This window comes from Apostichopus japonicus, chromosome 16 (assembly GCF_037975245.1).
Source record: "Apostichopus japonicus isolate 1M-3 chromosome 16, ASM3797524v1, whole genome shotgun sequence".
NCBI lineage: Eukaryota > Metazoa > Echinodermata > Holothuroidea > Aspidochirotida > Stichopodidae > Apostichopus > Apostichopus japonicus.
In genome coordinates, this window is record NC_092576.1 from 41,629,784 (window position 1) to 41,644,010 (window position 14,227).

At 34.6% G+C, this 14,227-nt stretch overlaps 1 protein-coding gene across 1 annotated transcript; it reads left to right on the forward strand.

Annotated features, from left to right (window-relative positions):
* Positions 1 to 1,109: 1,109 nt before the first annotated feature.
* LOC139983603 (uncharacterized) lies at positions 1,110 to 4,502 on the forward strand. Its single transcript, XM_071997260.1, has 2 exons — positions 1,110 to 1,370; positions 2,454 to 4,502. The coding sequence occupies exons 1-2, from the start codon at positions 1,169 to 1,171 to the stop codon at positions 4,073 to 4,075; spliced, it is 1,824 nt and encodes a 607-aa protein (XP_071853361.1). The 5' UTR covers positions 1,110 to 1,168; the 3' UTR covers positions 4,076 to 4,502.
* Positions 4,503 to 14,227: the final 9,725 nt, after the last annotated feature.

Here is a 14,227-nt window from a genome sequence, read left to right on the forward strand (position 1 = left end):
GTAAAATTGAATTTCGGGTGTAACTATCATCATCATTAATTGAGTCTGATTCAAAAACGCAAGAGAACATGTTAAGGGAGTGGAAAAGAAAAGAAACAGAACTATGATATATCTTATTGTTCTGGCTTAGAACACTGTGGCAGTTTTTTTTTTTTTTTTTTTGAGGGGATGGCAATTTACATATAAGCAATAAAGTATCTCTACGAAATTTGCGCTAATATTCAAACCAATGATTCCAAAGACTTAAATTTGCACAACTCTACAGTGATACCAGTGGTATGTTTTATCATCAGCATGTGAATTCTTAAAATGTATGTTATCGTCTTTAGTACTATAATCCTCTGTTACAATACAATTGCAAAGCTTACTTATCTCCTTTGAAATCATATAAAATTGTTATAACAAAGAGAAAATATTTTGATTGAAACATTTTGAGAGCGCTTCATATTGTCTCCGATATTCCCACGCTAAAATCACCTCTCCTATATTTACCCTCCAACGATTATTTTAGGCTACATGAAAAGAAAATATATGTGAAATACGAATGTGTATACCATTAAACTATTGTTATTTAAAGGACATCTTCGACTCGCCGACACCTCATCAGACAGAAGCTATAATCATCGACAACTGGAAGTATTTTTCTCGATCAATTAAAGCCCATTATGCATTCCATTATAAACTTGAACTAGCCAATCCCTCACTCTACAATCGTTTTATCATAAATAATCACACAATCCTGCATATTTTTTCATTTTCCCCTCAGTTTGTTGGCCTATTTGCAGGATCGAGAGGAACAAGAAATTAAAAATAAATGGAGTCCAGTTCGACACACGGGTTTAATTAATATTTCGATATTTTGTTTGAATATTATTGATTCTTCAGGCCGTCGAAATTGAACGCAAATTGCCGCGGTCTTAATTCAAAGCAAACAATTAGAATTTAAAGTATATTTACATGCCTACACACACGCCCATTGTATCCCGTAAGGAATGTGTATCCGATATGTCTGTCATTGTCTTGTACCGACCCTGTAAGTATGTAAACACAAGAGCATATTAGTTAGTTAGTGGGCTGCTTTAGGTAAACCCATTATACGTCCGGTAGCGAGGTGATTGCAATAGGCATACGGTGTGTAACATATAGCTATATCAGAATTCACACGGATATGACAATGGCAGATACTTTCGTGAGAAATTTGTTGAACTATTTCCAGTTAATTTTTGGTGTATTTTTCATAATTTCCTTTCTGCTTTATTTTGGTATAATTTTCGACAATGATTATGAAGCAAGACTGTCTATTCCCAAACCTCAACTGAGAAGAATATCGAAGACAGGAAGATTAAAGAACGTAGACGATACAACACATAGTATGTATATCTAGTATTATAATTATATTGATCATAATTATATCATTAAATATAGAATTATATGTAGTTATGTTCTATATTTTAAGCACTTTTAACTGCAAAAGTATGGATGAGAAATTCTATACGACGTTATATATGGTATTATGTACTTCTGTTTCATTTTCCTATGGTGGTCATTCCGTGGAAGTTAATATGTAATAAATTGTAGGGCTATATATGTTGCTCTCTGTATATAAGTATTTGTTAGAGAAGGCTATTGATTTGGACAATCAAAGAGGAAAGAAGATGAAATGAGTTTTGCTTTATAGTCACCATCTGTTTGTACCAAGCTTCATAAGGATATGAACGTAACATGTATCATTAATCTGATAAATTTTAAAACATAACTCATCAGCAAACAAAAAAGGAATCTAACAAATTAGGCCTTCAAAGGTATGCGCACGAAAATAGGTTGTATAAACGTTAGGTTCGAGACACTAACGGATTGACCGATCGAGGAGCCATCATCTGGATTCGAACGCAAAGATGTATAGATCAGTTCAAGACTGGTACTCGTGTGTGTATTATACATGACAAGGCCAAGTAGCATGCTGTCAAGCTACAATTTAACTTGGAAGGAGTGCTAATAGGAAGAACATGTACGTGGGTATCTGTGTGTGTTGGCGCAGATGTGTATATGTATGGTCGTTACTGTGAATATCTATTATCGATTTCTTAGTTCCTAGCCTGTCACTAAAAATTCGATTGCAAGCCCGTAACAGATGGTTCAGCTCAAAATGAAATATTTAATGGGCCTTATGCTCCCTAAAATGTCGTCATTACTGATTGCTCGACATTTTCGTAATTTTACCACATAACTAAAATTATCCTGGCTTCGTAATTGAAGATTATCATATATATATATATATATATATATATATATATATATATATATATGTATATATATATATATACTCAAGATATATATATATATATATATACTCATGATATATATATATATATATATATATATATACATATATATATATATATATATATATATATATATATATATACTTAGTCAATATCTTTGTTTTGTTTCAGAAATAGAAGCAATGAAACCTTCCACTAACATGTATGACGTTACCATTGATAATACTGGCCCTATTCTCCGTCATCGTCATTTCATCGAGTCAATGAGTTTGAGAAGTAACAGCTCTGTTTCTGATACTAATTGGAATAACACAAAAGTCGGCCAACTTACTACTCTGACCATCACAGTAGACATTCATACTTCTCCAACAACCATCTTTAGCGTGTTAGCAGTTGGCGATGATCATATCTTTGCTGCGAATCAATCGGGATATTCTTTTGGGAGCTTATCGATGATATTCACATTTACACCAAAGTTGCCCGGTGTGTATAAATTGTACGTAGAAGAGGTTCATAGCAACAATCAATTACAGCTTCCTGGAAGTCCGTTTCGTCTTGTAGTTTACGGTGATCCTGTTCACCTTCTTGACTTCGGTAGACTGGCTGATGAATTGCCGTCTTGTCAGTCCTTGTCCCAATCTACTCCATCGTGGCTTGATGGTGAATGGATAACTCGAAAGATAGCAGGAACAAAAAGAGGGGTCCTACGCAGCGGATGGGTTTTTCAACCAAGTTGGTGCAGTCTCGATATTTTCACCACAGAAGATCTGAAGCTGGCGGCGGAAACTCCTCCCCTAAAGACAATTGCCATTTTGGGTTCATCAATCGATCGCGGAATATTTTTCTCCCTTCTTGATTTATTACTTGCCAAAGACGAGAAATATAAATTAACAGACTCGGATTTTAGCAAATGTTGGGGTTTTGCTCAAGTGCAGGTTGGGAACTTAAAGATCATGTATCAGGACTTTCGCGTTGCGAGTTCTTTTAACATGAATGTGAGTAAAGATGGTAAATCAGAAGTTATTTGTCACGATGAAAAGGAAGCCAAATCAGGAAACTATGATCTATTTGGTGAAGGCATGCTATTTTTGAGTAATTATCTCTTTTCGAAAAAACCCTGGCCAGATGTGTTTCTCATAGCTATCAACAAAGCTGTTCAGTTAGAATTATTATTGAAGGCTATACCGTCATCATGGTCTGGTAGTATTTTTCCTCTCTATAACTTTATTGGTAAGGTGAGTGGGTTTTACACAAAAAATGGACTTGAGAAAAGTTATCGACTTGCGGAGAAATTGTTATCCTTAGACAACCGTATTCAATTGATCGATGGATTTGGAGTCGGCTCAGGAATGAGACACGACACCGAGTCGGGTCCGCTAATGATCAAGTCTAACCACTGGCATAAATGGTGCAACGAATTAGACGGTGAGATGAGAGTCTGTGGAAATCCAACGGAAATGATTGCTCAAGTATTATTAGGGAAGGTACTAGCACCAGTTGGAAAGGAAGCTTGGATGAAGACAGTTGGACCAAAGACAAAAATAACATATCCCAGAGAAATAACGGTCTGTCAGGACTGTCCGGCATCTTTAATTCCTTTTCATATCAAACCAAATCCAAATATAACATGTTACGTTACAACAGAGGGTATTCTTGAAAGTTCCAGTGACGAAAAGAGAGTTTGGGATGGCACATTGTGTCCAGCGGAATGTCTCAAGATGGAACCTGTTGATGTCATAAATACTGAATCTGGTCCTGTTAATGTCAGGAGATGCAATTTGAGTTTACTTTAAAGGAAACTTATTTCAGCAACTGCTGCAATGAAAGTAGGGTTAAAGCAAGTAATCTGGTTTTGCTAATAGAGAAACAAATGAACAAGCAAAGACAACTTTTGACACTGCTGTTTCACGTTTTAGCCTATAAAAATCTTAAAACAATTTAAACAAGGTTCATAATACAGATAACACTCCAAATGATTTGTTTTTGTAAATTACAGTATAGACATGTCCTTTTAAAAAAATGAGCAAAAATACATGATTATAAAAAATAATGATATTCAATTCAAGTTTGGAGAGTTTAGGTTACAAGAAAACGAGAAAAACCGCTTAAATTTATTTTGTTCTTGCTTCAATTTTGTATGTAACTGACAGAAAGTGTATCATTAATTAGTACTTAAAGTAAATAAATGAAATAAGAAATATATATATAAAGTTAAATATTAATCATATATATATATATATATATATATATATATATATATATATATATATATATATATATATATATATTGGTATATGATTTATTTGCTTATGTATCTGTATTGTCTGTTATATTTAATACCATTTATTTTGTTGATTACATTTTGTTTTCTGTTCTAGTATGGTGTAGATAAGTGTTTCTTAAACTGGTGAATGGTTCACTCAAGGATGGATGGATTTATTTCGGTGGATGAAACTATGAGTGGCAACTGAATGGTCAAGTCGTTTATGTCTCGTCAAGTCAAGTCCAATCAAATCAAGTCAAGTCAAGTCAGGACAACTTAAATCACAAGTCTTCAAAGTTTCATATCAAGTCAAGTCAATTTACAAAGTCTTGATTTGTTTCCAGTACAGGGCTCCTCTGGAAAGCAGTGCTTCTGCACTGAGCATGACTACCCTCATTAAAGATGACAATAATAAAAAGTACTTAAAAAAACGAAGTAAAATGCCAATTTCCTTCAAGTCAAATCACAAGACAAATATAACAAGGTATAAATCATACTATAGATGTACGCATAACCAAACCCATCGACTTGAATGACTACAATGCACATGAAACGAATACATTCTCCAACGGTAACCTTGTGAATTAAACCTTTCTTGTAAAATTGGTACTCCTTCCTCTTTCTGAATCAGAATATTGAAATCATGAAACATATGACATATAATATTCTTGAATCACCTAAGCTATTAACTTTACACAGCTGATAATAATTACATGAACCAAGTAATACATTACCATGTTTAAAATACCATCGATGAAACTGTCGCAAGCTTAAACAATACGCAGACGCAACTCCTCCCCCCTCCACCCCTCCCCCCACACACACATGCACCCCTGGTAGGCCTTCCCAAAAAAAGGAAACACAAAAAGGGTAATAAATTTGGTAATTGAATTTTCTTACGAAAAGTTGCTATGATAGCTTAAATTAAACCAGCTGCAAAATATCCTTGCAAAGAAATATGAAATATCGTAACAACATATTTATCATGCAATATCGTCTTCTGTCTAACTTCATTGGCTCACCGGAATATCACTTTAAGACTGTTGTATATATGTTTTCATCACTTAAATAACCATTTGTTTCTTATCAAAATCTGTTTTACAGAGTCAAATGTATCATCGACATATGATCTGATCGTATTGAAGGCGAGAGAAATGGGGAGTTCCACTATATCTGTCTAAAGGTGCGATATGGGCATGTTTGTTCTGGAGGGAGAGAACAAACGATAATCAAAGGGTATTTCAGTTGACCACAAGAAATAATAAATGGCACACCCTTATGTCAATTGTATACTGGGGCTAAAATTAGTTGATTCGAACGGTGTGCACACCCATTAACCGAACTTCAAGTTGATGAATAGACTACCGACAATAAGGTTTGACCCTATTCAAGTTGAATAATTGTCGTTGTGTTTACGCTCCGACTGTTGACGTTGAATGCAGTAAACACGCACTGATGGGTTTCAAATTGGACAATACTTTAAGTAAGTGTAAGTTTATCCCCACATTCATATCTAGTCTATTTGATGACCAAGTCACAATGGAAAACTAGCTGTTCTAGATAATAGTGTAAGATAATGGTAATTATGTTGAAGCAGAAACAGAAACCGCAGAAATCGTTAGTTAAGAAATTAAATAAGTACGATTTGTTTTTTAATTAGAAAGGTTTTCTCTTTATTTACATTTAAATACAAGTTTGTGCAAAATACACAGAGGGTCCATTTTTGTAGAGTGTCTAATAAAGTCAAAGAAATATGCCTGATTAATTTCTTCGAGTATAGGAATCTACCTTTTACTCGATCCTAGTCAGGCTTTATCAGTTAAAACTGGTCTACGTGATTAATCGTTAATCAGGTCAAACTAATATACGTTGTTATAATTTCTAAGCTTGTTTTTAAAACCAACAGTTCCTATTGAGAAGGATTTACAAATAACAAATAATAAGCACATAAACATATGCATAACGATCGACTGGACTACCAAGACTACTCTTAAGGTTCCGACAACGGCGCACACATGTTAACAGAATGAGAATATGACGCTTTACAGCAAAACGCGTAAATATTGCAAAGTAAGCCATCTCAACAAGGTATAATAACTAGTGAAACATACGGACAGTTGTAAATGTTAATGATTTAACATATTGTGACCGTATTACGAACATTGGTCGGTTCTAGCTAATTAACTGTTCATCACCAGCTTTAGCTGATAAAGCCATGAAACTCGTTTGGTACGAGGGACATCGCATACTGTGGACCTATTGCATATTTATCGTCGGGAGTACCGTATACATTATCGCGTTTCAACGTCGTTTGATGATCAATATTCCAGAAAGAGCAATAATTGATATTTGTTTGGGGAAAATTCATTATAGTATGAGAATAGAGACCGGTGATTTTATTTGCATATAATTAAGTGGATTTGATGGAGTGCATTGTATTATAGGTCTACAACGTAGTAAATAATTCGTGGTGAACGTATGACTCACAAATATATTCTAATTGTGTCAGATAGGCCAGTTAAGTGTATTTGCCTAAAGAGGCCAATTATTATAACGTTGTACAGTACAATTACGACAAGAGAACTAATGAAGTTATTTCATTTCATCAGTCATCCATGACAGCAACTATGTACATGACAGTTTGCATGACTTTGATAAAATTACATCAGAAGTAGTTTATAAAAAAAAAAATCGTCAAAAGATAGCCGTGAACTTAGTAAGGACAAACACTCATAAGCTTTCCCTCAAAAAAACTAACGAAAAAACCTGGCATGCTCAGTTTATATACGAAGTTTGATACAATAATGTTGAAATAATGTTGTGGAACATTATTTCCCCTTTTATTGTTTGTGAATATTGTCACTCTTCTTGAAAGTAATCGTAACTTAAAAACACACAAGAAGGACTGCCTGGTATGTATACCATAGAAAAACTATTACAACTGACACAGTCTGTTACCTTGTCTAATTATTGTTTGCTGATTATATATTTAGCCTTCTTCCATCCGTATTGAACGCTATCCAGCCGACTACGCATGTTTAAAGGTAACTGTGCATGTGTATTAGGTGACAACATATATTTACATAACTTAAATCCTGCACCTTAGGTGGCCTATTGCATTTAATTATGCATAAAGAGTGTCCTCTATTGTTAGTCTTGTACAGCGTTTGATACTCTTACAATATATTGACATTCTTTACCTTTATGTATATTTGCGTTGGATTGGTTTGGCAGTTGAGTTAAAAAATTAAAAGGGAGCACGTAAAGAAACAGCGGGAATAAAGAGCAGAAAGACATTCACCTCTTAATTTGTACTTTTTGTGTAATATATGTACAGGACCCCCATCACACAACCAGGTCAAGCGTTACAATAAGTATAATAAAAATATTGCTCAGCTAGTTGACAGATTTCATTCTCACACGCACACCCACTGATTATATACCATAACACAGGTTCGTTCAGGCAGTCCCAAGCTTGGAACGGCTATAAAATGGCGCAAGTTGGTTTACTCAACAAATAAATGAAAGGTTCTCATCTATACACTTGTTCTTTATGTTTCTTTCCATTTCTGGTGTAGTACTGTAGTTTACAACTCAGCGAAGACTATAACCATGCATTTGTCATTCCACAACCGCGAGGGTCACACACAACAGCATCGTTGACAAGAGTATACACATATTCAACCAAGAGTACGTATGATCGAGTCATTTTATTCTTGTATAAAATTTATTCCCACGGGGATGTGATACATTAGCTGTAATTGCGTCGTATAACGGCAAGCACTCATATTGACTGAATTTCTTCTTCTCTAAAGTCGTTTTCGAAAGAAGTTTCTAAACGGGGCGAATTATTGGCCATTATTAAAACATTACTCTGTAAAATATTGCTAATGCAGTCAGAAGGAATGCAATATCAAATTTTGAGATTACAGTTTTGTTTTTCACTGACGAATTACCATGGTCGTCACTTTTACGCTACTGTTAATGCCTGATTCTATAGTACATGGCTGTTACATTGTGAATACACTAATATTCCTAAAACATACTACAATTGATTCGTCATTGCCTAGACGTTACTTCGTTATTAACCTTTCAAGTTGTTTTATTGCAGGAAGACACTGAACTATATGTATGGCTGGAATTAGTTTGAGTTTGAGAGACTAACACCACTAAAAAGTGCTCGAATCCCTCATTAAATATATTTAATTTCTTGTGTTGCCCTCAGATATGAAAGTCATGAAGAGCTCCAACATTTATGACGTCCCCGTTGATGCTACTGGGCATATCCTACGTAATCACCGTTTGGTCGACAAATCTAGAAAACAAATTAAAAGCCGAGTTCATTCTAGTGCTTTGAATAACACACAAGTTAGTCAACTTGTTCATATAAGAATAGATTTATATACATTAATACGTATAGTACATCTTTCTTTAGTGTGCCGGCAAAAATCACATATTTGCTGCAAACCAATTGACTTTTTCTGTCAATAGCCCCTAGATGACATTTACATTTAGACCGATATTACCTGGTGTTAACAACCTTTAGGTAGTTGTTTTAAACGAGCAATTTCAGCTGCCGGGCAGTCCATTTCGTCTTCTGGTACATGGTGATCCTGTTTACGCTGTTGAGCTTGGCAGGCGTGCTGATGAAATGCCTTTTTGTCAGACCTTGTCCCAAACTCCACTGTCGTGATGGTGAATGGGTAACTCGTAAGATAGCACGAATAAAACGCGGAGTGCTGCGTAGTGGATGGGTTTTTCACCCGCCTTGGCGTAGTTTCGATATTTTCCCCAAAGAAGAGCTCGCAATGGCGGCAGAAAGTCATTCTCTAAAGACAATTACAATTCTTGGCTCATCTGTCGATCGCGGTTTATTCTTCTCCTGCGTTGATTTATTACTTACCACAGATGAAAAGTAGAACCCGACTGACTCTGATTTTAGTAAATGCTGGGCTTTAGCTCCAGTCCAGGTTGGAAATGTTAAGGTCCTTTATCAGGTCTTTCGAATTGCGGCTGGTTCCGATATGAATATCAATGATGAAGAAAAATCTGAAGTAATCTGTCACGATGAAAAGGAAGCCAAATCGGGAAGTTATGATTTAATGGGACAAGGGATTCAATTCTTCAGAGAGTACCTCTTTGGTAGCACACCCTGGACAGATGCTTTGGTAATAGCGATCAACAAAGCTACTCAGTTGGAATTAATATTAAAAGCCATCCTACCGTCGTGGTTCGGAACTGTATTGCCGTTATACAATTTTAAATGCAATGACAGGATGCTTTATACAAAGGATGGCATGGAAAGAAGTAATCGAATGGTGGGGGAACTTTTGTCCTTAGACAGCCGTATTCATTTAATCGATGGATTTGGAATAGGCTCAGGAATGAGACACAACACACAGTCAAGTCCAATAATGAAGTCTAACCACTGGCATAAATGGTGCAACGAATTAAACGGTGAGATGAGAGTCTGTGAAAATCCAACAGAAGTCATAGCTCAAATATTATCTTGAATAGTAATAGGGTGCCAGAGGGAAAGGACGCTTGGTGAAAGACAATTGGATAAAAAACAAATATAATATTTCTAAAAAAAATAAGAGTTTGTCAGGTGTCTTTGCTGCCTTTTCATGTAAAGCCTAGTCCAAGTTGAACATGTTACGTTTCAACAGAAGGTATTCGTGAAAGTTCCAGTGACGAAAAGAGAGTTTGGGATGGCACATTGTGCCCGGAGGAATGTCTCAAGATGGAACCTGTTGATGCCATAAAAATTATGAGTCTGGTCCTGTTAATGTCAGGAGATGCACTATGAACCTGTTATAGGCAGGCAGGAGCTTCCTTGTCAATTATTCTTTCATACTCAAACAATGATTACCTTGTTTATTATTGCTGTCTATGAATCATAACAAACTCACAATGATATCAGCATAACAGCATATTTCTTGATTTTATTTCAATCAATTTCAATCATTTTAATTGCACAAGAAAGCGATGTAATAACAATAGACTTTAAAACATCAAATATACAAACAGTTATATCAAAAGTAGAGCAGAAAAAAATATGACATGCATATTGACTTGTGAGAATTATTTGGAATATAAAAACAACAGACTCCCCTGAGAAACAAATATTCATTCATACTTAGTAAAGATTCCTAAATCCTATTGGTCCATTTAGGTCAGCTGACCGTGGTTAATCCTGTGAGTAACGCATGGTAAAATTACGGGCATCACTTTAATAAATCTTTGGTTATATGTAACCAAACTGTTTTGTTTTATGATTTTTTCCCCACACAAATGGTAGTGTATGAATGCACGGGGTTAATCAACGGTTTAGCGTGCGTTACTCACATGATTAATGCACTCCGTGTGTTAATGCTAACGCTGGATGCACTCGGGCTCCGCGATGCACTCGGGCTCCGCCCTCGTGCATCGCTTGCATTATCCCCCGATCGTGCATTAATCCTGTGAGTAACGCACGCTAGACCGTTGATTTACCCCTTATTCAAAAGTAGAGCAGAAAAAAAATATGACATGCATATTGATTTGTGAGAATTATTTGGAATATTAAAACAACAGACTCCCCTGAGAAAAAAAAAAGTATTTTAAATGAAAGGAAAGAAAATACGAAACCAGAGCAAACATAACAGTGAATAGTTGAAAGAAAAACGAATGAACACTGTCATTCTGCATCCACCACACAATGCAATTTACCAGCACAAACAAAATGACGAAGAAGATTTGTACGTTTTGAATATAAAAACTTGTCGTTAGTTGAAAACACTGTATTCATTTACCATATAAGAATACCCATAACGTTTAGAAAGGAGAGGAGAAGTAAATACATTCATGCTGATGAGAGGAGTTTAGACTATTTGCAGGAAATCCAAAGAGGGGTTGTTGAATGGATCTCATATTGTGTTTGTTTGCGCAATAACTATTGTAGAAATACACATGATAGTTCAATTTTCTATGGTGAGATTGTCGCAATTTGAATACGCCCGATGGCTAAAATAATGGGAAAATTGAGGTTAACAACAAACCAGGATTGTTGTAAGAGCAAGACGGCTGAATTGCTATAGTAAGTTTAAGCCTTAAATACTGGCTAGCGTTGCGTCCTATTAATTAAAACTGGTCACCTGGGTCAGTTTTTTTTAATGCCACATGACATCTTTGGTATTCTCGTTCAAGTTAATTGTATATTTCTCACTTGTAAAAACCAATGACAACTGATTACATATTTCATATTCTTGAACGGTCGTATATTGACGTGGAAGTTCTAATAATACCACAAGAATAGGATAGATAGGCCTGCAATTATAAAATATCTTATTTGACTTTGATAAACTTTGGTACTGACTTTGGTAAGTGGGTGATATACTTTATTTGATAATTATTTAAATACCCACTAAGGGAATTTGGTCGGATCCAAAGGCACCCCCATGTTGGAAATAGTTCGATCGTCCACGTACGGCTAGCTGACATCTACGACAGGGATATTATCATAAACCCAAGGCAAATGCTAAGAATATCACTACTGTTTGCATCAGGAAAATGCCTTAAGTGCTTGTTTAACTCGCTCCAGAACTTTAAATATTAATACGAATATTATTATCTCTGTTTGGCTCATGTAATGTAATGCCATGCATGTTTATGTTTGTTTTATTGCCAATAGCGCAGGAATATCCCATTAATTGTCCTAACAATTTACATCGCAAGTTGTACACATTTTCGTCATCTCATTTGTTCACTATCCTGCCAAAGTAACTTTAAAAGTTAAACAATTCAAAGATATAATCTGTACAAGTAGAACCATATAGGTTACACGGTTGAGAGTACAATACACTGTGACATTGTATGATGACAATCAATAGCTGGTACTCATGCAAATACTAAACGTGTTTTGAACCAGAAGCCGACAGAAGTGTGCGTTTAAATCTATAGGCTGAGTAAATATAAGTTATCGTCAATTTCTTTTCAGAGTCAGAATTTGTGTGTGAGCTTAATGAAAATTAACCTGTTCTGAAAGGGTCTGGAATTCTGGCTCTGTAAATAGACGATTATCTTTTATTCCCTGCAAAAAAAAAGTTATGTTGTAGTCAGATTGGTTACTAGTGAAAAGTTGATAATGAAACATTGAACAAGGGCATCCCAATGTCCAGGGGACAAAAGGGTTGCTTGTCAGCCAACGGATCACAACTGTAAGTCAAGTGTTTGCATACTGTAGATAAGTAGTTGAGTGCCAACAAGCCTTTACCCCTACCTGTTCTACATCATCAACCGTTGTAAATTTTTAGGCAGTTGAAAACCTTTAAAATATGTCAATTCTTTGAAACAAAATTGGGAGAAATACACGATAAAAGATCGAATATGGGATCAGCTGTTGTATGCATCTTGATACAGACAGTCAACTTGTTCCTAGGGGTTCACCTATGCATAGGAACACCCAGTTGGGACAATTCTTTCTATACTATCGTGTCATGTCCCGCTCAAGAGCACTCGTACTGTCAGTATGATCAGTATGAATAGCATGTTTCTATCAGATATAAAGGTTAACTGTTTTGATCTGTCAATACGAGTGCATTGAAGCATAATACGAGAGGAAAGTACATACTAGTATTAGCACAAGGAAATTATCCCAACTGGCTGGTTGACAAACATATTCACATGACAAACATATTCACTGCCTATAAAACTGATGTATCAAATATTGTAGATCTGTGTGATGGGAAGAATTTAAGACTCAATCCAAAGAAATCTAAGGAAATGGTTTTTGAGAATATAAATATTAAACATGAAGGTCTTGTATCATGTAAGTTAACTAAAATCTCAATTAAAGATGCGGAAGTAGAACGCACTCATCATACAGTATATCTAGGTGTTTGTATTGATGACAAACTAAGTTTCACTGCATGGTCATATAAGCAGAATACTTAAACGGGTGTACATCATAGTCTCAACTCTATCGTATATAGTTCCATATTTTCATGTTGATGTAAGGAAAAGAGTTTTACTGCCAATATCTTACCACACCTAATATATGCTGTTTCTGCTTGGTATCACTTTTTACTAATTAAAGATAATAAGAGAATTATTATTTTTTTAAAGTATTGTTCTAGAATTTTTAATATAGATTTTAACTTTCTTATGAGTACTGTAAACAATGCTGCTAAAAATGAGTTCATTAGAAGTGTAAATTACATACAGAAAAATGACAGACATTCTTTGCATACCGAACTTAACTCTCTACTTCGAGAAACTACTAGGTAAAACTTGAGAAACAAAGCAATAAAACCAAAATTCGGAATTAATGTGTATAGAAATAGTTTTATTTATCGTGCTGCTATTTATTTACAAAATTGTAATCTGAAAAATTTATTGTAGACAGCTGCACTTGTACGTTTTGTATATATATATATATATATATATATATATATATATATATATATATATATATATATATATATATATATATATATATATATATATATATATATATATATATATATATATATATATATATATATATATATATATATATATATATATATATATATATAAATGAAAATCGTAATGAGTTGGAAAATCAAGAACAGTGAAAAATATATATATATATATATATATATATATATATGTATATGTATGTATATGTGTATATGTATGTATGTGTATATATGTGTATGTG